The sequence below is a fragment of the Conger conger genome, chromosome 12 (assembly GCF_963514075.1).
Source record: "Conger conger chromosome 12, fConCon1.1, whole genome shotgun sequence".
In the NCBI taxonomy this organism is placed as follows: domain Eukaryota; kingdom Metazoa; phylum Chordata; class Actinopteri; order Anguilliformes; family Congridae; genus Conger; species Conger conger.
Genome location: NC_083771.1, coordinates 11,918,593 through 11,945,432, shown reverse-complemented (window position 1 = coordinate 11,945,432; position 26,840 = coordinate 11,918,593). Strand labels below are relative to the sequence as shown.

The 26,840-nt window shown below is 44.7% G+C and overlaps 1 protein-coding gene across 2 annotated transcripts in view; it reads right to left on the bottom strand.

Moving 5' to 3' along the window:
• Positions 1 to 24,915, bottom strand: part of LOC133142011 (mediator of RNA polymerase II transcription subunit 13-like) — an 85,177-nt gene extending 60,262 nt beyond the window's left edge. For both annotated transcript variants that reach the window (XM_061262919.1, XM_061262920.1), the window contains exons 1-2: positions 23,335 to 24,915; positions 5,222 to 5,459 (exon numbers count right to left, since the gene is read on the bottom strand). In XM_061262919.1, the coding sequence (XP_061118903.1) occupies positions 5,222 to 5,459; positions 23,335 to 23,406 (310 nt within the window). In that variant the 5' untranslated portion in view covers positions 23,407 to 24,915. The remainder of the gene's footprint in view (positions 1 to 5,221; positions 5,460 to 23,334) is intronic.
• Between the last annotated feature and the right edge of the window lie 1,925 nt (positions 24,916 to 26,840).

The window sequence follows — 26,840 nt, the reverse complement described above, 5'->3', positions numbered from 1 at the left end:
TAATCATCGTTAATTACAAGAATCAATTGCGCTTTCATGATTGCTTCTGTTGCTAATATATTTTGATGGATATTTCTTCACTACTTTACCTCACTACTATGATCCTTATCTAAACTGTTCCTAATAACAGAACAGGGAAATAATTTGTAATTTCTTTTTCTTTTTTTTTGTGTTGGCGGTCAATATAGACAATATAGACAAAGGCACTTTGCTTTGTTGATTTTTCACTTCACTTCTACAGAGTCAATTACATGGGTTTACCTTGTGATAAAACACGCAGTGAACATGCTGGGGCGAAGGGTTCAGGTTTGAGAAGGTGGGACAGAGAAGATGAACACAAGCAGGACAGACGGCTCTATAGCTTAGCCCAACGCTACTCAACTCTACATCCTGTGGGCATTTGCTCCGACCGTGCGCTACACCACCTGATTTCACTCATTAGCTTATTTTCTGAACCAAGCAGGTAAAATAATTAAGCAAATATCTGCCGACACTGCGGCCCGCAGGACGAGGAGTTGAGTAGCGCTGCCTTAGCCCCTCCCCTGAATCCCCTCTGCACTTTGGGAAATCACACAACGCCAAAATAACATAATAAACAAAAGACATCTGATAACCAAACATTGCCTGAGCAAAGACGTGCACCTTGTTCCCTTCACCTGGACCCCCCCCCCCCCCATGTTCATGTGTGAGCCACCCACTCTCTGTATCATTACCCATAATCCCCAGCACCGTTACAACACCCAAACGGTAACCGCACGGACTTGTATGTTCCTGCCCTGTGTTTGCCGCATTAATGTTAATGCTCTAACCACACACTACTGTTCACAGTGAAAAGCGTTGGTGTGTGAGAGGGCACTCCGTTAGAAATAATACGGACCCAGTACTCTACGGTGCGTTTGTACACAGAGTCTGACAGGCTTATGGCGACAGAGTCTTGGGGCGACATGGCTCAGGCAGTAAGAGCAGTCGTCTGGCAGTCGGAGGGTTGCCAGTTCGATCCCCCGCCCGACACCTAACCCCCAAATGCTCCTGACGAGCTGGTCAGTGCCTCGCATGGCAGCCAATCGCCGTGAGTGTGTGTATGAATGGGTGAATGAGAAGCATCAATTGTACAGCGCATTGGATAAAGGCGCTATATAAATGCCATTTACCATTTGCTTATACTACACGGCCCTGTCCCAGAGTTACAGCCTGCCTCCCCAGACACAGTTTTATCACAGTCTCCCTCTCATCTCTGAAAACCTTTAAGGCTGAGCGGGGTTATGGAAAGCTATACACCGCTCGGTGCACGCGCAGCAGCAGTGCAAGTCGAGGACACGGAGGAGAGAGGCGGTGGATTCTCATAGGGCTTGGTGTTTAAACAGTCCAATAATGAGCCAATGATAATGCCCGATCATGCTGAGGGGTGGATTCTCATCTCTATCACCGCCTGTGCGAGCAGGAGAAACAGAATGAAGAATAAGAAAGAAACCTTAGGGAGGGAACTTACTTAGCGGGATGCTAACTGCGCGGCGGTTTATTGTGACCAGGATGGCGACCGGCGACCTTTCCCTCCACCACAGCCGAGTCTGCCCAGTGGCCCATCTGTCTCTGCGGTGGGAAGATGAATCATCTCCCGCCCTCCGCCAATCCTTACTCAAGCCTTTCCCAGTGTTTAGTAAATTTTGAGGTGCAATCACCGTTGATTACAAGGAGCCTCTAGGGTTGCTTTTGAAGTACAATGCCGTTGTGTGTTATGCACTGGATTACGTACCCTTTGTGTGGCGTGTTCTGCCGTAAAAAACAATTCGAGTTTTGGTTCCTTGGATGAATGCAGGACCTCTGGAGGGCCGTACATGACCGATCCAGGCTGACAGTCATCCTCCATACATCTGGCAAGGCATTATGGGAATAGAACAGAGCCCTAACATTTCCATGCGTGACCTTTGGACAATTCCCTACTGAGACAGAGCAGAGGACCGTCCAATTACGACAGGAACAACTTCACAAGGGGTTTTACATACCCCGCGTTAGGTTCTCCTGAGGGAAAATTAGATTAGTGTATTACGACAGGAACGGGTGTAAAAAATAAATGGAACTGTTTAACCTTTTACCTTTGGACTGTTTTTGATATTAATGTAGAATGATAAAAAATAAAAAAAGAATTTAATTCAATTAAAAACATAGCACGCTTTCATTTACTGGGAGAAATTCTGAACTTGAGACACAAGTAGATCTCTTCTGCTGACAGACAACCAGACTCTCGGATTCAGATTGGCGCAACTTTCATATCTGCTGCAGAGGTGAAAGGCGACTGCAATTCAACACCTATTCCACAACTCATATTCATATGTAAATAAACAAACAAGTATATGGCCTACTTGATTTAATATTTATTGCTTAAACGTACACGGTGGTTGACTGAAATTTGACTTTGGCAGATTGGCTTTTCAAGGGCACAGCAGTGTCGTATGAAAACCAGCGGAAGGCTGTAACACTAACGCAATTACACGGCCTTCCCTGAAACGTAACGGGAAGCATTTCTCCAGGGAATTCTGGTATCTGTCCTGTTAATGCATTGATGAGGGAATTCTTCCGTGCATTTTTAAATTCCAGGCTAAGCTGAGCTGCTTGGATTCCAACAAAATGTCATTTTTATCTGTATAATTTAATAAAAGCACTTATCTAAACTTGGCTATTTTTTTATTTTCGAAGTCAAATGACAAAAATACAGATGTACACAAAATCGAGACAGAAAAGTGCACTTTATTTACGAGAGGCAAAGCTGCATTTCAGCCAGACACTTTAAGTTTTTTTTTTTTTTCTGGTACAATAAGCAATCGGCTTTAGCTCACAATAAGGAACTCTCTTCTCAGACAGTCGGCATTTCGGTGCAGTCTTACTCTGCCTAAGAATCTCATTTACTGTCAGACACAGCACATGATTATGCGGTCAATATACACAGCAAAGCAATCCAATTACGGCTGATAAGGAGGAGTGCAATCATAAAAGCAATGTAGGTGTAGTCGGCGAGAATGATCTTAAGGCGAGAATGATTTTAAGAAATGCACTCAACGCCATCATCAATGAAAAGATTAGTAAAATTATCTTTAACATTTAAATTTCCATTTCAGTAAATAGTTCAATTATTCCTCGCCGTAACAGCAATGCCAATGGAAACAGAAACGGCTTAAGAAGCCAGATCATCTGGGAAAGGACACCTGCCAACCATCTTCAAAGGTACTTATACAGGAGATTTATTAAACACTTTATGTGCCACTACTGGACATTACGAATATTTTAAGTACTAACACAAGAAATTGAGGACACTTTATGTACTGAGACAGGGAATTACAGGAACTTTATGTACAAAGACAGGACATTATAAGTGCTTTATGTCCTAATAGAGGGAATTGCAGGCATTTTATTTACTAAAACAGGACATTACAAGTACTTGATGTACTACAGGGAATTACATGTACCTTATGTACTAAGACTGGGAATTGCATGTACTTTATGTACTAAGGGAATTACAGGCACTACTGTATATACAAATACAGGGAATTACAGGTACTTTCAGATAGTTTGGCTACTGTTCATATACAATTGTTCAAGCCCCCATGTCCCGCGTAAATAATTCTGCGTCTCAGAATCAGCGCTAGCCCCTTGTCCCCCCTGCGTAATGAGGTCTTTGTTATGGGCTCAGTGACCTTTGCCCTTTGCCTCGCAGGGCTTGTGAGAGAGACATTTCTGTGTAGAGGAACGCTCTGAGGGGGGGGGGGGGGGTAGCCCCTTCAAGAGGAAAAAGCACCTGTCAGTCTGCGCTCAGGGGGGGGCAGGGCTCCTCCTTAATCCAGACCATCCCCCACTCTGTGACTCCATAAAATGCCACACAAGGAGGACATAAAAATGCACCCCCACCCAAAAAAAAAAGTCACTTGCACATTCCAATTGTCTTCTAGACACACTAGCCGCAAAATGGCCATTGCAAAATCAGAATGGGAGGGTCCAAACACAGGCAAATTAACCCCCCCAACACACACACACACACACACACACACACGCACACACAGTCATTAAGTCATTATTAAATTAGAACCTGTCCAGTTCTAATGCAATCCCAGCATGCAACAGCGACTGCAGCTCTTTACTAAAACAAAGGAAATCAATGGAACTCTGTCCCCAAAAATGAGATCTGATATGTTTGCTATAACTCCACAGCCTGCACCTATAGATCAACTCACTAGCAAACTCAATGAACTGGGTGACCTGGATTAACCGAATTAATCGGCTCAACCCATTAATTCACTTGGATCTAATTTCAAAAAGCATTAAACATATTTTGTAAAACGCAATGTTTACCATTTTCTCTGAACTTGCACTTGCGAATGCATAATTCATTTCCATACTGTAATTTGTAAAAAAATATGTATATTTCTGTGGAGTAACACTGTAGAACAATTCTTAACTTGTGAATGGCGATGTTTTTTAAATTCCTCACACTTTTGCAATGAGCTCATGTTTCTCAGATTGTGAAATGCAGAAGTGAAGGGCGGCGTGTCCCCCTAGCCGTCACGCAGAGCGACATGAAAGAGGTGGGCAGTCCGGCACTGCGCGATGAGCCTTTGTGACGGCCTCAGACCACGCCCGGCAGCGGGGCCGCGTTACTCATCCAGGGCACGGCCACAGAAGAACAGCTTTTTAAGGACACAATGGGGGCAACAAGTGACAACGTCCTCAGGGTTAAACACCGGCGCCGAACGCCGACGAGGTGGACCGGGCAGAAACCGCCAGCTTTCATAACCACGGGGAGACAGAGAAAGAGAGGAAAGATTCTGCTATCTTCTCCTACTACACTATCCATCCATCTTCTCTCGCTTATCCCCCCCCCCTCCATTGCCTATTTTCTCTTCCCCCGATTCCTTCCTCTCCACCCCCCACCCTCACTGTCGGTTCCTGCACTCTCTCTTTTCCCACCTGAATCAACACGCCACATATCTCTAGGCCGGATAATGCAAATGTTTCTATAAATAGGGCGGACAGTGCTGACTGCGCACCTTCGTCAGGTGAGATATCGCCGCCCCCTGAACACGCGAGAAGAGCCGGCTGGCGAGGGAGACTCAGGGAACGAAGCCGCTCCGCTCGGATGCATCCGGAAAGTTCCGCTAAACCCGTGTCACCCGCGGAGACCACCGCTAACCCCAACCCCCCTCCCTTTTCCCCCCAGGGACAGCAGACTCACCCTCCAGCTCGTGGTGGATGATGTCGGCGAGGTTAGGCTCCTCGCCCCACCAGAAGATCCACAGCTCCTTGGCGTTGGGGCGCACGTCTCGCCGCCACACGCACAGCAGGCTGGCCTGGACGCAGCGCGTGAAGCTCCGCAGGACAGGGTCGTCCTGGGCGGGCGCCGAGATGACCGGGCCACAGCCCCCGCCCCCGCGGAACCCGTACCGCCGCCATTTTATGCCGGTCAGCTCCGCCTGCGGGGAAGAAGAAGGGCGGGGTCAGGGCCAGAGCCTCTCACCTGAGGCAGCAGAACAACCACAGCAGCAAGGACAGCTCTAACCCCACAGCCGAGAGGGGCCAATGCAGAACAGCAGTGCTGAGAGTGAAGCTTCGGTACGGTCAAAGCACGGCCTACTGACAACATCTGATATTAGAATAAAGTCCACCGTAGTGCAGCAATGTTCCACAGGTCACCGTTTTACAGCTGTGCATGGGGCATGCTTCAGATCTTTTGTCTCCTATTTAGGAATCACAGATTTTACACACCCAACGCACACACACACCCCCCATGCATGCACCTTATAAACATGCCCTCTGCATAGACCACACACACGCCAAGCGTTCATACCTTTTTCTGAGTGTATGCCACCTTTGTGTACGTGCGCGTAGTGTCGTTTTTACAAGTTCTAAACCCTGCAGCCGTACTATCTGCCCCAGTCTACAGCCACACTTTCTGACAATCACATGTTGTGGTATCACATCTGGAACCTGACACTATCTAACGTTTTCACACATTACTCTAACACATAACTCCACACCTTCCTTTAGCGCACTACGCCGTAATCGGCGTTTAGCAGGCCGGCCTGTTTAACGCTCCTTCCCCTAATTCTGCGGATGGTTGAGATATAATCTCCAGGGCCACATTATCCTTAGTCGGATAATAACTCCATAGCGGTGAGAAATATCTCACCTGAGGAGACACGGAGCCAGAGCACAGATCCGTGCAGGAATACCATAAGAGCCATGCACCTGAGACTCTCCCAACGGCAAAGAATCCATCTTTACTAAAATCTCAATGATGCCTCACCTGTTAATTAACAGTACGGCCCGGTACTACATTAACCCTTAGAGATAATGGTCCTCAGTGCATGGCCCGGTACTACATTAACCCTTAGAGATAATGGTCCTCAGCATATGACCTGGTACTACATTAACCCTTAGAGATAATGGTCCTCAGCATATGACCTGGTACTACATTAACCCTTAGAGATAATGGTCTTCAGCATATGGCCCGGTACTACATTAACCCTTAGAGATAATGGTCTTCAGCATATGGCCTGGTACTACATTAACCCTTAGAGGTAATGGTCTTCAGCATATGGCCCGGTACTACATTAACCCTTAGAGATAATGGTCTTCAGGATATGGCCTGGTACTACATTAACCCTTAGAGATAATGGTCCTCAGTGTATGACCTGGTACTACATTAACCCTTAGAGATAATGGTCCTCAGTGAAATGCCAAACAGCAAGGTGGGCTTTTTTCTTGGTCACAGCTCATAGACCCGATCATCGTAAGATGCTGTGCTCATTTGGAGGTAACAAGCGCTAATATGCTCTTAAAGATGTAATCCTAGTTGACTGTTAATGGCGCCCTCAGCGATTGGCCAGGAAGTGTCACGTGTTGACATCTTTCAGGCACTGTACCATGAAACCTGCAGCAGTTGGTGAGATACCAGACACCAGAACTCAATGATGCATTCACCTGCATTCATGGTTGGCTTCCATCATAGCTGTGATGCTGCATATTATCTCAGCAAACTTTTCATTTTTATTTGATTTAACCTTTATTTACCCAGGATAGGCTCATTGAGATCAAACTATTTTTGACTGGGTCAAGACAGGCAGCAGATTAATTACAGAAACACATAACAAATATAAAAATACAGCAAACTAAGTTAAAATCCCAATCATAAATATGGCCTGGTACTACATTAGCCCTTAGAGATAATGATAATACACAGCACAGCACCAAATGTAGCCTTAATGTAGATATAGAAATCAGGCAGCCTGCAAATCCTTAATCATGAATTTAAAGACACCAAAAGAGACCAGTTTCAATTCTTTCTGAAGCATTTTCCAGGGAGAAGCAGCAAAATATGTGACAATTTTTTCTTCCCAAACCAGGTGTTTTGTTGCATTTTGGGGGTTCCTGTTGGGGCAGGGGAGGAATACAGCCAGAAAATTAATAATGAAATATGAAATAAATATATAAAAAAGAATAATAATCTGCCACTACAACAGGCAGAGAAGGAGGGGTTCAGTCAATCAGGGCCACCACCTCACAAGGAGAAGAGGTTCACCCAGGGATGGAAGCGTACCAACGTACATCCTCACTAATAATACCATCTGAACCCTGTACAATACAGGTCAGCGAATCTGTACAGAATGTACCCAGTGGGACAAGTCTTGCTGGACGGGCACAGATTTTATTTCTGAGGATCCGTGACCAGCCCATTCAAGCTTGTCAAGAGAGTACCAAGCACTGAATCAAGCCTCATCTATTGCATGGCCTACCATACAATCCTATGCAACAAGTTAGTGTGAAATAATTATTCCCTGATGTCATGGTAGCTATTGCTACTAGGGTTGGGATGCCCAGTCCTGGATTGGAATGTTTTTTAATTATTTGTACAGGTCCAGTTTGTGGTATATATGTCCAGTCGGAATAAATGACCGACCGGCTAGTTTATAATTAATTCCATCTCCCATTTGCAGCCCCCTACTCAGTCCATGATACGTACCGAGCACACCCAACCACTCAACTTCTTCTGTTCACACTGGAGCTAAGCACACATAGTGTGGAGTCAGAGGAAGACCTTTCATACCTGGCTTTAACATGCAGCCCACTGGCGCCCCATCGACCAGTGAGCATGGGTCACTAGATAGCGATGAAACAAACACCCCTAACCACCTATTTCCCTCTAACGGTGTATCGCCCGATGAGGCTACCAGCCACAGCTGGCCCCAGCATGGTCCAGATGTGACCCCACCGTGTGAGGCTCATCCACGCACCACGGTGTTTAGCCTTAACCGAACGAGCCACCCAGAAACGTGTTCCTTAGGCTCACTCACCAGCCTCCTGAGAATGAAGGTCCCTCGTTTTGAGCCGTTTAGGCTAAGCGCAGATTCATTAGCATAGCCCAGCTTATTCATCACCACCTCCATTAGCCCTGAGCTCTTTAAGCCGCGCCGCCCCTGCGCAACATGTGGCCTGGCGCTCGTGTTAATTGTGTTGATTGTGCTAATGCTTTAACGCTTTCGCCCACCGAACAGTTAAAGCGACCGGGAGAGCCCGTCTTTCTGGCCAAATGAAACGATCATCCAGGATCTGACTGGGCTACCTTTGCCCACTCGTGTGTATTCGGCTAATTAGTCAATTAAAAAAACAGGTGGCTCACCAAATTTATGAGTGGCTTTAATGGAGACTGCCACATGCAGCGGGAGCCATGATTACCCATGGGGCTTTGCTTTAACTGAAATGCTCAGTCTGTAGGAATAAAACACCACTCTATCCTGTCGGTTCTGTACGGAGCCGTAAAAAGCCATGCCTTCAGAAATTTTATTTTGCTCCGTTTTCCCATGATAATGGGATAATGTTCTTTGTTTTCCCGAGATCTCTCATTATTTGTGTCATTTTCATATTATAACAGATGTTGTTTTCCGAAGATGAGGAGATAATGTTCTCGAGATCTCATGAAAACAAAACTTCGATCATGACAAAAATAACTCAGAAAAAAACGACGAGATGATTGCTTTTAAAACCGCGGAACAATTTTAAAGAGCAGGAAAGATACAGTCCTTCAGCGTAGCCATACGAGAGGAGCAGGAGGATCATCACGTCACATTTTTCTTTGATTCAGCCCTGACTCAAGGCCTGACTCTGGCTGAAACTGCTTTATTCCTCGCTACTGCAGATAATATAAACATGAGTGTACTAAATCTCCACATCACCTTATCTTGGGAGATAATGATATTTTGTCATCTCGAGAGGTCTTTTCTAGAGAGCTCATCTTGGGAAAACAACATCTGTTATAACGTGAAAATGACAAATAGCTTGAGATCTCAAGAAACCAAAGAAAATGATCCCGTTATCACAAGAAAAATTAAACATATGAATACATGGTCTTTTAGGGCTTCTAGTATACTTCATTGTCACTCATCAGTATCCGCATGACGTAAAATAGGTTTTAATCAAAGTTATAATTTTTTCAATTCATTTGAACTTTTAGACTAAACAACATTGAAAAAGAAAACTATAAATGTTGGATTTCTTGGCACGTGCTTGGCTGCAGACCATTTTAATACAGCTTTCTCAATGAAACTACATTTTGCAACAGTACGAACACCTCCCACAGCAAGGCTTCTTGTGCTTTTCAGGAATTGTAAAAGCTGACTGTTGGACACTGTTGAGCGGATGTTTGGGTGGGCAGGAAATTGAGTGGTAAATAGTGATGGCGGGTACTTCAGGACACTTCAGTAATTTTAACTGCTGTCCGGTAGTGATAATTGCTGGAATTGAGCTACTTAATAAGAGTCAACTGGTTGAGAGACTCACGGAAACAGGTTGCATTTTTGTATTTTTGTTAAACGCCTTCATGATATAATTGCATTTTATACTCGGTGAGAAATTTATTAGGTACTTATTAGACTTATCTTTTAGACTTATTAAGTCTTCTGCAGCTGTAGTCTATCCACTTAGAGGTTTGACGTGTTGTGTGTACAGAGATGCTCTTCTGCCTACTGTACTAATGCAAGGTTATTTGCGTGACTGTCACCTTCCTATCAGCTTTGACCAGTCTGCCCATTCTCCTCTGACCTCTCTCATTAACAAGGTGTTCTTGCCCACATAACTGCTGCTCACTGGATGTTTGTTGTTTTTTGCAGCATTCTCTGCAAACTCTAGAGACTATGGTGCGTGAAAATCCCAGGAGATCAGCAGTTTCTGAGATACCCAAACCACCCTGTCTGCCACCAACAATCATTCCACAGTCAAAGTCACTTAGATCACATTTCTTCTCCATTCTGAAATTTGGTCTGAACAACAGCTGAGCATCTTGACCATGTTTGCATGCCTTGATGCATTTAGTTGCTGCCACGATTGGCTGATTAAATATTTGCAATCAGCTGATGTACAGGTCAACCTAATAAATTGCTCACTGAGTTTATATTTATACCTCAGTATTTATGAAGCATTGAATTGAATTATTTTGGCAGAGCCACAAGCTATAGCTTTTATTTTTTATGACAGAGAGAGGGAGAGGGAGAGAGAGAGAGATGCTGACAGGGTCACTGCGGACATTTTCTCAGTTTCATTTGATAGAATGAAGCATATTTATGTTCAGTATCAGAAGATGAGAAAGCCACATGTCCAACCTCTCTGTCACATACGGAATTATCTCAAGGTACATAGAGTAATACATAGTAAAGAGTGAGTGCATTTAGATAAACTGTGTAGACAGTTGGACAAGTTCACAATGGAAACCATACTTCTCTCTTGGTGTAATCTTCACATAAAAAATTTACATGTAGTAAACATGTAGTGTTAAAAACAGGAGTGGAATTAAAGGAAATTTGGGGAAACGACCAAAAAGTTCACAAAATATGCTCCAGAGGCAGTTTCCAAGAGAGTCTGGATGGACTCGGACTCCCTCTCCCCCTCTCCCCTCTCTCCTCCCCCTCTCCCCCCCCTCTACCCTCTCTCCTCTCTCCTCCCCGTCTCTCCCTTTCAGGGCGTCTGTGTGGGGTGGTGTGTGAAGTGAATGTGTATTGGGGGGGGGGGGGTGGAGCATTTGGGGGTGACTATGTGAAGGTTGGTATGTGTATGGAGGGTTGGGGGTGTCACTGTGGGGGGGGGGGGGGGGGTTAGGGCGCATCACGGTCACAAGCACGGCACACGTGACCATGACTCTCCTGGGGGGTGGGGGGTGTTTTGTGCAGCTGTTCCCTGGAGAGTCGTGTCCCCTACAGAGAAACGGCACCACAGCCCTCACGCCAGCACTACAGCGCGGGCGTAATCCCAGATATAAACACCGGCTCGTCCATAATCTGCCCCCAAAATAGACCCACGACCCCGGGGAGGGGTAACCGAGGAGGCCTCAGCCTGTCATGGCCTCAGGCCCTGTCATGGCCGACGGTGTGTGTGTTTACCCAGTGTCCGGCACCTTCTCCGCCCGCACGCTCCGTCATTAACAGCCCTTCCGTCCGTGCGGATGAGGCACCACCAGCCCCTGCCCCTGGCCAGGAGGAGAGCCTGCAGGGTCCGCAACGTCCTGCTTACCAAGACGGACAGCGTTATCTCAGGGGGTATGAGCCGGAAAGTTTGATCCCCCAACCACGGCGTGGCGAAGTGTCCCTAAGCAGAACGTCAAACCCCCAATTGCTCCTGACGAGCTGACTGGTACCCTAAACTGCAGCCTATTGCTGTTGGAGCACGAGTGTGTGTGGACTAGATTAATGAATACATCAATTGTAAAGCACCTTGGATAAAAACGCTATACAAATACAGCCCATTTACCATTACCAAGACTGTGCTTCGTCAGACTTATTTTACACAACAAAATAAAATCCATGAGTTCACAGAAGAACTTCTCAGCCCAGGTTCATTTTGGAGAATGTCGAGGTACGATATCACCCCAACCCTTCAACAGCAAACACCTCTACTGCAAACCCACCGGCAAGCCCAAAAAAGCAACACATCTTGGCCCCAAAATATACCAACATTAAAAAAAGTGTTTGTCACACCAGCTCACACACAATTACAGCACCTCCCTCACGGTGCACAACACAAAAAGCCTGTCTTGACTAGTATTTTAATCTTGTAATGAGAGGGTTGGGAGGGAATAACTCAAGTTGAAAATATTAGCGTATTTTTAAGTTCCCATACCCTTGCAAGTTACATTTCCTTAAAGCCCATTGACAAATCTTGAAACGAGTCCAACTGGCTCACCTCACTGGCCAGCTTTTTGTCTTACTGCCAAAAGGTCATTGAAATAAGATTTGAAGTTTAAATATGAGACAAAAAACTGTTGTTGAGACTGACTTATTTTTGGGGGTTTTCGCAGCGTGGGGGCTTATCCTCGGCCAGCCTGGCGTTCTCCGGTCCGGCAGGAATACAGTTAAGCATTTCCGCCAGAGCCCGGGCCTCATTACTCTGCACCACAAATGGCCGGGTCGCCGTTCACCGAGATTTACCGGCGTTTAACCGCAGAAGGACCGGCCGACGCTTCGGTTATTAACGGCGGAGCTACGGGAAGCAGCGGAAGGCAGGAACGCCTCCTCCGTGGTCTAAATTACGAGGTTGCCGCAGCACCTGGAGGTCATGATTTAGCAGTCCCAGGGTTCGAGTGGCTTAAGATAACAGTGCGTGATTCATTCTGCCGTGAGGGAGATTAATGCTTTCTGAAGACAAGAACCCTAAACAGGTCACTGTCACAAAAGGTGGGAAAGACTACATAACAGCCAAACACAGAGAGAGGAACAGGGAGAGCTACAGCCAGAGAGGAGTGCAGTGAGCAGTGGATGATGCTGTTGCATAAGGCAGGCATATTTCCCAGGGGATTATGTGCTTTCCTCAAGGATAATTGTGTAAGCAGTGCTAAGCAGAAGCAGCCGATTAATGTTAATACAGTACACGTTTATAACACCGACCAGACCACAGAATCACTCTCACTGCGGGGCTTCACAACCGCACTGACCACTGACTGATCTCACCTAAATCCACTGACTGACCTCACCTAAACCTACCAACTGATCTCACCTAAATCCACTGACTGAACTCACCTAAACCTACCAACAGATCTCACCTAAACCCACTGACTGATCTCACCTAAACCTACTGACTGATCTGACCTAAACCCACTGACTGATCTCACCTAAGCCCACTGACTGATCTCACCTAAATCCACCGACTGATCTCACCTAAATCCACCGACTGATCTCACCTAAATCCACCGACTGATCTCACCTAAACCAACCGACTGATCTCACCTAAACCTACTGACTGATCTCACCTAAACCCACTGACTGATCTCACCTAAACCCGCTGACTGATCTCACCTAAACCTACCGACTGATCTCACCTAAATCCACTGACTGATCTCACCTAAATCCACTGACTGATCTCACCTAAATCCACCGACTGATCTCACCTAAACCCACTGACTGATCTCACCTAAATCCACTGACTGATCTCACCTAAATCCACCGACTGATCTGGTCTGAGTAACCAACTGATCTCACCTTAATCCACTGACTCATCTCACCTAAATCCACTGACTGATCTCACCTAAATCCACCGACTGATCTCGTCTGAGTAACCAACTGATCTCACCTAAATCCACTGACTGATCTTGTCCGAGACCAGCACAACAGACTGTAAATGCCTGATAATGAATCCTGGCAGATCACGCAGTGTCACTGACTGTATCTCACTCAAAAACACTCAAATCCAGCCTCCGGGTCCTGTGGAATAAGCCAAGCTCAAGGTCTCCAGCAACCATGGCCAGGCTCTGCATCGCTGAGGTCGGGTGTTTTACAGACCGTGTCAAGGTTAAAGGTCAAACACCGTGCTCCACTTGCCCCCTCTGTGAAACATGACATCACTACTTCACGTGCACTTGACTTTCACAGACTGATAGAGACAGCAGCCATGCCTTGATCTGGCTTCCCTGCCAGCGTCTCTCCAATGCCCTGCTAGAGCGGGCCTTTAGGGCAACACCTGCCTGCGGTGGAGTGACAGGTAGGCCAGCCAATCACAGGGCTCCTGCTCCACCCTTCAGCAGAGGAGCAGCTCAGCACTGGACCCTGACAGCGTGGATAAATAAGCTCCACCTCCCTCTACTGTCCTGCCCCCCCCCCCCCCCCCCCCCCCCCGTGTAACTTAATTAACTCTGACAGCCTGGTAAGAAATACAGCAAAGGAAGCGCGGGGGGGGGGGGGGGGGGGGGGGGGGGGCGCACTGTTGCTAGGCAACATAAAACATTTGTAAGACTTCAGCAACTTATTCAATTTTCACGATTCTGTCTCCAGGGTTACGGCGAGGAAGATAAAATTTCAACTGCTTTAGGGGTCTATTCTGTGTTTACCATAAATGACAGGGAAATGCGCAGCATCTCTCCCTCTCTTCCTCTCTCTCTCTCCCTCTCTCTTTCTATCGCTCTGTTTTCCCCCCTCCTAATCCAGGGGAGGGCAGGCAGGCCGTATCCATTTCCGAATTCAATACCAGCTGCTGCCCTTGATTATTTAATTTAATCCATTCTTTTGCATGAGCTGACATTTCAGCAAAATGTATTGATAAGCACATTAGTAACAGCTGCACTGGTGTCTGTATGAAATGCGTTGCTGTGGTCTGACTCTGACCTCTGCATGAACCAACACACACAATCCACCCAATCGGTAAACTGAGCCAGGGGTAACAGGTGGAACAGAAAATGTTCACACAATCCCCAAACATGCACACAAGCTTTATACATACACAACCCTTCAGGAAGAGAGCGGTCTAATCGGTGTCCCCACTGAGTGGGTCTAAGGAGAATACAGCCAATGATTGAGTGCCTGCAGAACTGCCAGTGTAAACAGAAATGTCCCACAAGAAAAACAACTGTCCTCTGGGCTGGTCACAACCCTGGAGGGGCTCTGTCCTGGAGGGGCTCTGGTCTGGAGGGGCACTAACCTGGAGGGGCTCTAGCCTGAAGGGGCATGGAAGAATGTTGACTGTGTGATAGTGTTTGTCTCAGCCATTTGCCAAAAATGCCATTTTTGTCCATGTAGACATTTACTAAGACTGTAGACATTTATACTGTATATACCCAGATAAGGACAATACAATTCCTCAATATTATGCACTTGTCTAAGCAATGGCAATCGCTGGTGTTTCTGTATGCGTGAAATAGATATGTATTGAGGAGGAAAACTGCAGTCGTTATGAAGGATATAATAGTTTGGAAGGTTGTGGCTATGTGCCCTGAATAAGTTGAGGTAACCTGCTGTCTCTCTGTTTACAGGTCACCCACTGACCGACTATCTGTAGCTAACCCAGGTGAACGACTGTCTGTCTGTACACAGGTAACCCAGGTAACCCACTGTCTGTACACAGGTAACCCAGGTAACGCACTGTCTGTCTGTACACAGGTAACCCAGGTAACCCACTGTCTGTACACAGCTAACGCAGGTAACACACTGTGTGTCTGTACACAGCTAACCCAGGTAACACACAGTCTGTCTGTACACAGGTAACCCAGGTAACACACTGTCTGTCTGTACACAGCTAACGCAGGTAACACACTGTCTGTCTGTACACAACTAACACAGGTAACACACTGTCTGTCTGTACACAGGTAACCCAGGTAACCCACTGTCTGTCTGTACACAGCTAACACAGGTAACTCACTGTCTGTCTGTACACAGCTAATGCAGGTAACACACTGTCTGTCTGTACACAGGTAACCCAGGTAACACACTGTCTGTCTGTACACAGGTAACCCAGGTAACTCACTGTCTGTCCGTACACAGGTAACCCAGGTAACTCACTGTCTGTCCGTACACAGGTAACCCAGGTAACCCAGGGCAGGGCCGGGACAGGAACTGTGCACAGTCATGCATTCTGGGATGAGAATTTAACTAAATTCATACTGAACATAATAGAAAGGGCTTTGAATATGATTTTGATTATATTTTATGGTGAGCACTAAATAACCTTTAATAGTAGGAAAATGTGAGTATTGTAGGCAGGAATGGACTGCCCTGTTCTCATCAGTATGTTATGTTTTGTTACTGTTATGTTTTTGTTATGTCATGGTACAAGCTCGGTTTTTTTTTATTCTAAAATACTTTTACTAAGGGAATTTTAGGTGACAGTTTATGGCAAATTTAGCAGTGAAGGGAATATCACTGTAAACTATCGTACTAATTTCCAAATGATTAGGAATTACATTGTGCAGCATATGTATTCTATAATATAACAAGAATACATTAACTCAATATAAGTATAATTGAATACAATAAGTATGCATTTTTTATTGGAGAGGCTATTGCTTCCGGAAAGTATTTATTTTTCAATGTGTATTTCTATTCAGTTCGAGCCCTGGAAGCACACGCTGTGTGCTGTGCCGCTTTTTCTTCCAATTTGTTTCAATCTATTAGCTGTGATTGAGCTGTTAATTACACACCTATCTGTATTTAACATCTCTGCAGTTCATCTGCTACAAGTCCTCTGTGACAGGAACACATTGTTGGGAACGCATTACTGACAATAATGAACACACAAGTAAGGGCTTTCTTCAACAAACTTTCCTCATATCTGCTCATCAAAGACATTTTCAGACAGGCGGCTCTTTCAACAAAGCCTAATTAGGTGTTCAATTAATTGCTCCTGGCCAAAAGAAACACATTCGCAAAACAGCTAATTATTCCTATCCAATTAAGTTGAATACCAATTTTCTACGACTGTCTATTTAACTCCAATGAGCAGAAATAATTGAACAAATATATAAACTTTTAACACAGAATCAAGACTAGATACTGAAGGCTTTCTTTTACCTGCACTAAGGAAGCGATTGGATACACCTGACTAATCAAACAACTGAGATGCCAACTGTCCATTGCACATGTTTGTTGTTTCAAATCAAATTCAATGTGCCAGTCTACAGAACCAAAAGAACAGAAGAACAACTGTCCAAATACATACAGACACACACACTATTTGAAAACAATCTAGAATACATGAAAATGAGGCCTTCATGTCAACATGTTTGCTCTCATCTTGAAAAACCGAATTCTTTCACACCAGTAAGAAGGGTGCACCAATGAGACGATTAAGACCCACCAACAGAAACAAGGACCCGCCCCACTGACCCACCCGCAGAACTGTGGACCCGCCCCCTTCACCATTTAATTATGACTGTAGTCGATTTCCTTTGACTATCCCACATTACTACATATTCTGCCCTGTAGACTTAATGGTGCATGTACAATGTTGTGATGATCTGCTCTTTTGCAAGCTCTGTCAGAACCACAGATATCATCAAACTCAGTATTGACCCCTGCAGAACTGGGACTGCAAGTCACGCAGAATGAGCAGAATTACTAAGAGTTTTGGAAATGTACCCCTACTCCAAGAAAAGAATGAGAGCTACAAATAGATATTCTTTAAACTTATACGTCCTCCTAACATATTATGAGATCCCATAATATTTCAAGGTCTCATAACAACAAGCTTTCTGATTTACAGCGACGCCATGATCTTATAGTCTCCCTGTTGTGTATTCTGGCTTGACAGAAAAGTGTTTTCCCTGAAGCAAACTGTTAAGTTGTTTGTTGCATACAAATGATACAACAACAAACTTGACAAAAGTCAAGTGACATCACCTTTCCCCGAGAGACTTCCGTGTCATTCTGTCATTACAAGCAACCAAATCTGAATATCAATTCTACTCCTACAAAATAAAAAAACTCACCAAATATCCAGTAAAAATGCATTTAAAAAGTCCATAGTTATACAATTAACATCCAGGTAGCACATCATAACTTGACAATACTAAAGTTAAAGGCACAGCCCCTATAGTACTGTGGTATCTATCCATCACAGTAGTAGTATTCATTCAGTATCCATTATGACAAGTCATTTTGATTTAGTTTTAGTCATAGTCTTCTGAATAAATTACATTTTAGTTTAAGTCCCATTTTAGTAATTTGAATATTGTTTGTATTAATGTAGTTACGATCAAGGAAAACTAAAATAGTTTTAGTCAACAAAAAGCACAGTTTCAGTCTAATTCAGATCAATTCTCTCTATGCAGAGGTGATTTCTACAGATAAATCAGGCACCGTCTTGTGAGAGAAAAGTATTCATATTTTATCTTATTTTAATTTGAGTATAGGCCCAGTGGGAGATTAATTTTTATTCATTGATTATAAAGTTACTATTTTTTGGCTTTTTTTTGTTGTTGTCAATAATGGGTATTTTATTAAGGTATCTTGTTTTCATCATAGAAAACAGATGTGGTTGACAACATTTTCTGTCATCATTTTAGCCAACAAGATTAAAAAGTACTAGTGTATCTATATTACAGCATTGCAACTACACAGCACTAGTCATTGCACTAGCATTACACTTTTGTTCTAGCCTTACACCTTTTCAAACTTTTCAGCAGGCTTGCAAGCATCTCAAAATAATTTAATTGAATTTAAATGAGTTCACACACAGTTGGTAAATATGCCGATGTTAGCTGGCTTCCATATTTTCCTGCTAATACAGCCAACTGTTTCCAAGGTGTCTCTCTAGATAGCGAATACAAATTACAATGTAAATATGATTAGCTAGTTAGTACTAACCCGGCTCGCTCTCACTCTTTCACATGTGCGCACGCAAACTTCTCTTGTTAGTGTGTCACAACAATTAGGTAGCTAATGCTACAATACTCCTGCAGTGGCAAGCTGTACCTTACATAGCTATTTAGCTTTTTTTGGATTGTGTTTGATACATGTTAGCAGTTTGCTACTAGGTAGCTGAGTTAGCACTCTGGCTAACTTTGTCAATAACTCCGTAGCAAGCAGCGGGTATTAAAGTCAAGGAGTAGAGGTGGATCATTTCAGATACAATATTCAGTTCATCAAAGGTGGTATTTTGACCCGCAGAGATCAAATACCACGATGCTTGCAATGCTCAGCTCATGAGATTATGTGATGGGAGTGGCTTGTAGTTATGAAAAGAAATTACTGGATGCCAATAATGAACTTGCATGGGTTCTAGGTGGGGATACATTCTCCAATTTGGCTGTTATTAGCCAATCAGAACCACATAAACGCATCATCACCACTAGTAGCCAGAAATGTTTGATAGATGCAGCCATTTTGCCAAATATTCAAAATATCTAAAAACACAGATAATATGTAAGACACAGATACCTTTTGGTTTGGGCAGGCATAAGACTGACAGGAAGAGGCACAACTTTCAGGGCATTTATATATAAAACCCATACAGCCCTGCTCATCACACCTACCCCACCAGCGATGGCACTGCTGCCCACTGCAGTCCCTTCCTCTCCTTACGTATGGTCCTGCCCGCCAGAATACCGGAGGCTAAGAATAGCTCACAGCGGCCCTCCATACATAACTGGTGAGCCACCACGATCCAAAATACCCCTCTGCCCCCTCTTCCAAACCCCCTCCCCTCAGCCAAATCAGAACAGCAGGTTCCCATCCTCTCCAGGAACAAGTCCCGCTCCCGCTTTTAGCATTCGTAGCCAATGCCCTTTGCAACCAACACCCCACCTCCCACTCATTAACCCCCTCCTGTATTAACACGCTATTAACGAGTGACAGAGCTCATTAATAGACTAATGGCAGTTGGGGAGGAGGGGGGGGCGCTTCCGTGTGGGTTCTCCATTTCATTCGTGCCCAGAAGACGTGACTCTGCCAGGCAGGGCCGGGCAGGTGGGGGCACCTGTAGACGGGTACGGGGGGGATCGGCGGTGGCTTCAGGGACCCTCCACTGAGCCGTGGGAAGCCGGGCCAAGCTGTGTAATCCAGGCAGCGTGCGGCGGGGCTAGCTGCAGCACTTGACCCGGGAGCAGGGAGACCGTTCTCAAATCCCTGCGCACACTATTAGCCTCGCGTCGAGTGAGCCACTAACCCAGATACAGACAGCAGGATTCAGCTCTGTCCTCCACCTCATCTCTCTCTCTCTCTCTCCTTCTCTTTCATCCCCCCCTCTGTCGTGTCATCCTTACATTCGCTGGCTGCTGGCGTACTGTAGGGCTAATGAGCATCTCGCTATACTTCCACGTGAAAGCCCTTAATTAGCAGCCGTGCTGTCTATGGGCCAGCGAAGGGCTCTTTAATTAAAGCCAAACAATGCCACATGTGTGCGTCTGAACATGTGCTCCTGCCAATCAGGAGACGCCCAGCAAACGCCAGCCAATGCAAAACTCCATCAAAAGCCAGTGTGTGTGCATGTGTGTGTGTGAGTGTGTGTGAGCGTATGTGCATGCATGTGTGCGTGTGCATGGATGTGTGTGTGTGTACATGTGTGTGTGCATGTCCATGGGTGTGTGTGCATGTGTGTGTGTATACATGGCTGTGTGTGCATGTGTGTGTATGGCTGTGTATGTGTGAGCGTGTGTGTGTGTATACATGGCTATGTGTGCATGTGTGTGTATGGCTGTGTATGTGTGAGCGTGTGTGTGTGTGTACATGGCTGTGTGTGTGTACGTGTGTGCATGGCTGTGTCTGTGTGTGTGTGTACATGGCTATGTGTGTGTGTGTGTGTGTGCATGGCTGTGTGTGTGTGTGTGTACATGGCTGTGTGTGTGTGTACGTGTGTGGGCACGGCTGTCTGTGTGTGTGTGTGTGTGTGCATGGCTATGTGTGTGTGTGAGCGTGTGTGTGCATGGCTATGTGTGTGTGTGTGTGTGTGTGTGTGTGTGCGTGTGTGTTCACCGCTGCCAGTGCTGCTCCTGCGTCATGGGCTGTGTTTTCCCAGAGCTGCATATTTGAGCAGTGACTACAGCATGAGTCAGTACAGAGAGCCTTCCCTAGTTACAGAGCAGGCGCTGCGCTCTCCGCCCGCACACAGGGAAACACACGCTGCACAGTTTTCCGCACACCAAAGCCTCGGCCCCCGTCCTCACATTCCCACTCGGAGCCCTCACAGCAGAATGACCCGGAGTGGTGCCAGAGACTCGATCGCTGAGCTAACCCAGGAATCAAGCGCTATTAAATGTAATTTCATTTAAAACGCAACCCCCCGTTCCCCCATCCCCCATTCAAGAATTACAGGTTCAACAGACTTCCCTGCATAAAGTCTCAAACAGTATTGTTGCCTCTGATTTGATTTGTCATTCCTGGAGAGCAAGATATTGCCTAATTTATTGTCAAATCAAAGGTCCCGAGATGAGACAGTTGCGCCCGGCGCTATTCAATTTTCTCAGATGAATGATAGTCGTTAATGAAGTACACATTTTCAGGATTAGCTAACAGTGACATAAATCAATTAGAACTATGAGGGAAAAATTAGACAGAGCACAGGCAAGCCACTAATTATCCTAGCGCGCCATATGAACTGTCATTCACATTGTAATAGAGAAGGGCATCGATTATTGGCTCATGGAAAATTCAAATAAATAACAAACCCCTTGTCTCGCAGCACCGTTTTTGGCAGCACCTGCGCGCCGTAAAACTTGGGGTCGATCGGTGCCGTCTTACTCCCGTTAAATTGCGTTACAATTCTTTGTAACCCCCCTTCCTCAATATTGCAAACAGCGCTTGGAGCGCGGCTCCGTGCAGCTCCGATTATAAATATTCAGAGTGTGTTTTTCTTCGCTCGCTGCTTTGATGAAGTCATTATCTGAAAGAAGCGTGGAAACTTGCCAGGTCCCTGCTCTTCCCTTCTTTTTTGTGAATGGGAACATCGTTGTAAAGACGAGCCCAGCGTCTAGATTTAGGGTGCTCCCAGAAACATCGAGGGTGATCCCCTTTGCCGATTTGCCCCCTTTCAGTGACAGTGGTGTTCACTGAGAAATGGCACAACTAAGGGGGGTAAGTATTTACTGATCCGGGTACAAAGGGCCTAAATGTAAAGTACACGAGAATCATCAGTGAATTGTATACCAGTAGCTTTACTGAATTTTCAGGGCTAGAAGTGTAGGCTATGTGGGGAGAATGCCTTCCCCTGTTGCATAAACCACAATATAACCTGTGGCCTGGTCGACCCCTGGAACACCTCGGGACTCTGGTACAATGAAACCGAGCTTACAGTTCCCGCCTCTACGTATGCTAGTGTGCACTGATTTATGTGCATGTGAACATACACTCTCAGAAATAAAGCAACAACGGAGGGACGTTTTTATTAGGGACATTTCCCAAATGTCCCCAGAAAGTACAATACTGTTCTAGTTGGCTAGCCTACTAATAACTTCATTTTATGATAATGAAAAAAAAAATTAAATATTATTAAAAGTTAATTATGTACTGCGGGCTATGTTTAGTGTACCTATAAGGTACCGCCCCAGCGGCTGACCCTTTACAGGCACTTTTGATACCTTTTTTTCTGAGAATGTACCCGACAATGCAAACTCACCGAAGCAATCCAACACAGCACACAATGCAGACTGCCACCAAGTTCTCAAAGCTGATATTTGGAAAGTTTGATTTGCCTCAATAAACCACACCCCAACAGTGGGCGAGTCAGTGACACTTACGGTAGCCTACTTCATCTGAATAATTTTATTTCCTCTCAATGACTGCTTTCCAGGGCGTTAAGTGTTGGAATAAGTTGCTTTTTGATATCTCACAGTCACTCTCACATTAATCCAGATCCTAACAATCTGTAAAATACTCTAATTTCCTGCCACTGATTTGTTTTCTTCTTGCTATATATTACATTTACGTGACACACCACATTGGACGTAGCCTATTGGTGTTAAATAATCCGAAGCTCTTTCTCAAACGCTATACAATTACAATCGTGTTTGAGTACAATGTACGGCAGCTGCTTGACTAAACTGCTGGGATTTGACGCTACACACTGACAGCATCAAGTAGCCTAACTTTCAGCAACTTCACGTTTAACAAAGTGGTCAATCTTTAGCAATATGTTTGTCTAACTTTAGGGGGAAACGCGCGCACGTACACACACAGACACACACACACACGTGGATGTAACATACATTAGCAACAACACTTTGACCAATATCTAGGTGCTACACTGGGGAAGATACAGCAGGAATGGTCCAAAATAGCTGACATTATTTTGTTCGCTAAAGACTTCAAGGTAACCATGAGAAAGAAATAAGATGCTACTAACGAAAACCGCAAATGAGTGGGTAAATGCTTTGTGGGCATATCTTATCTCGCCTATTGAGATCAATTCAGTGTGCTGGTACAGCCGGATCACTACCCCGCGTTAATGATTACCTAATCACGACACAGGCAATTGGTTCACCTTTGCACCGCAAGCACAAAAATATTCAAACCGTGGCTCCTTTTGGCATCTTACTGGAGGATTCCACTTAGCATCTCGTTTTGATTTGCACGCCTTATTTGCACTAAACAGTGATTTGCTTTACTGTACCAGGGAGAAGAGGTTGGAGTGGCAGTCTTCAAGACTCGCCCCGTTAGCCACCCAATTCGCTGCTGTAGTCATAATCGTCCGCCGACCGGGTTGTCGGTGCTAGTCATGTCGAAATCCCTGTGTCGGTACAAAGACCGAGTCGTGGTGAAGAATTGGTTCGTTCACAAGTCAGCCACGGTATCTGTCGCCAAAACGGGGATAATGACAGCCAGAGCAGGTCAGAAATCTGGAATAAAATTCCTCCACAGCAACGGCGAAAATAATAAAAATGGATAGACAATTAAATAATGATTCACGATCGAGTCGGATTCCAAAATGAGATGCAATCGTATTATTTGCTAACAAGAGCGATCTTCAGCATTTTCCGTTCTTGCCCCCGAAACAAATGAGTTTATTTTGTAAATCCGAACGTGTGGAGATTTGAAAAAATCTGAGATTCCTGATCAGTTCGAACAGAATCATCACCAAACACACACGCATATCATCATATCATTGTTTTAATCCAAGTAGGGGAAAATACCACAATATATCCATGGCAGTCTTCGTGTTGTTATTTTATTGATTAAATAACAGCATAATCCACACAATGTCTTTTCTTGTTTCCTTGCGAAAAAAAAACATTAAAAAAAAAAACTGATCAACAATTCAAGTGCAGTCCCGGGGTTTTCAGAACTTCATACACAAAAAGCACATCGCCAAAACAATGTCTATCATCATTATATCCAACAATAAACCGACCATGCTGTGCAAAAACGTTGAAGACGTAGTCCTACATGATCTCGAAAGCAGGAGATTAAAAATTCGAACCGCCAGAGCCCACAATCTTATGCACCAGTTGTGATAGTTTTCGAGAAATGCAAGTGCTATAAATAGTATATCTTTCTTACCACCACCGTTCCCTAACTGTAGTACACTAGAGGCAACAGAGAACAGGAATGTTTTAATCCCCGTTTCACTTTGCAAATAACACCAGGCTGCATACAAAAATAGAAGGTTGTCTCTTCCGTTTTGTTAAGCGAGCGACAAAAATGTCCTAGCCGCCAAACGTTCTTGAATGTTCAATATGTTCACAGTTCCTCAACAAATGAAAAAAAGTAGCCTGTCAGTCTATCATCACAAAACAGCAGTGCGTTACACAAAACAAGGGTTTTAAAATCCTTCCTTCCTCTGTTTTATGTCATTACGAAACGTCCTTTCACAGCCATCTAAACCCGGAGGTTTCTCGAGGTTTAACAATAGCAATATGTTTAATAATAATAAGAGTCACGAAGTCGAAGATGACAGCTCAGTAATGGTGGCAATCCTCGCTTGGCGTTATGATTAATAAATAGAAATGTAGCCAGCTAGCACGCTAGCTGACCAAAGCTTAAAGCACAACACAGAAAACGGCTGACTCGCGATTCGCGTCTTTATCCCTTTAAAAATGAAAATACAAAAAAAATGCCCTTTGAAAGTCAGGTTTGTGAAAATGCCGATATGCCCGCTATTGTAACCAACGGGCTTCGGAAGCTGCGAGTCCTTTTACAGGCATTGTTTATGTCTCGGTGCCTTTAATCTTACATTCGTAAGTGAATGTGTGTGTATGCATGAATATGTGTGACTCTCACTCCGAGAGCGTGTGTGTGTATGTGTGTGACTGCGCCCACAGCCGCTCGCACTCCGCCAGCCCACCTCGCATAGCGATGTAATGGCGGCAGCGAGGCAACGGGAGGGACTCGCTTTCCCGTTTGGCACGGAGCACTCACGTGATCAAAGCGAAGGGATTACGGCAGCGTTCCGGGATCCCGACACCAGCCTCACCGCGGCGCTAGAGGCGCTCATCGGCGCTCGCTGACCAGCATCTTTCTGCGAGATATTATTGTTCCCAAACGCATGCTATTACATAGCGCCTCTCGTTGTTTTCACTGTCAGCAATTTTAATGTGCGCTACAATTTTTAAATTGTACCAATAAAAGTTAATGTTTATGCTGAATTAAAGAAATAAGTACTTGTCCTCGCTAAGTAGACGTTTGTGTATTATTTCGAACAAGCTGTAATATACACATATTTTAGCTATATTTCCCAAACCAAATAATAAATATGTCCTTATTTCCTGCTACATACTCTGTTATGTTGAATTAATGAACTGTTAAGATATATGCTTGCCAAGACAGCACTTTGATGCTGTAGTTATAATAAGCCAACTCTTGGAAATACAAAGTTGCAGGTTCCATAGGTGCCAATAATTGCTTTACTTTGATGATGGAAAATATCAGGTTGGCCTATAATAATAATAATAATAATAATAATAATAATAATAATAATTTATTATTATTATTATTATTATTATTATTATTATTCATTAATTAATTCATTAATTAATTCATTATCCTAACCTGCTTATCCTCAACAGGGTCGCAGGGGGGCTGGAGCCTATCCCAGCATACATTGGGCGAAAGGCAGGAATACACCCTGGACAGGTCGCCAGCCCATCGCAGGGCACACACACCATTCACTCACACACTCATACCCACAGGCAATTTAGACTCTCCAATAAGCCTAACCTGCATGTCTTTGGACTGTGAGTGAAACTGGAGTACCCAGAGGAAACGCAATGGGATGATTGATAAGTCATTGGTACATCCAGGTGGTTTTCTAATTCTCAATAAACATAAAAGGTCATCTTTAATGATCAATGTTGCCTGTGTCGTTGAGAAAGTCTGTTCTGTTCAGTTGAATTATCTTGTGTTGGCACAGTGGTGTAGCCAAGAAGGAAGACAGTCAAAGACAGGAGAGCCTGATTCTCTACCTCTCTCACCAGCAATGGTAGGTTTGGCCACATCTCAGTCAATTTTATTAAATTAAAAGAAAAAACAAGATATGAATCAGAATTGAGAGAGTGCTTAGCTTAGCAGATCTTGCTCTGCCAGTTCAAGGAGCAAGAGAGAACTCACTTAGCTGTTACCATTGCCTTTCAATATATTTAAAGGCCTTACATTATCCAAATTAAGAATGTAACTCTGACACCTCCGTGGAGAGATGATCACTTTAATAAACACTGACATGTTCACCACTCCCTCCACCTGTACATGCGATGACTTTTATGAACATGTATGTCAACAATGGGATAATACATTTGGGAAGACAATTTCACTGAAATTCTGGAATAATACCTACAGGATTTCCCACCCCCTGTAAACCAAGCATGAGGAAATTACCTTCCTCCTGGAAGAGCAGTGGTTCCTCCAGCAGAATTTCAGATGCTCTGGGTAACTATGCTGCAGCTAGCAAGGCTGCAAACAGACCAGCAAAGCAGTCACGCATGAGGGCCCAAGACCCCCTTCAGGGACTTCACACTGGTGTTCCAATGTGTTCTTTGCTGGACTATTTATTTACATGCCTTTTAGGGTTCACTGGGGCAGCAAGGTCAAAGGTCACTCTTTTCTTATCACACAGAAGATGTCTATCTTGCTGTTCAGCTGAGTAGTTTGATGTAAAACATAATGGCAAAATTATTTGTGATCCGG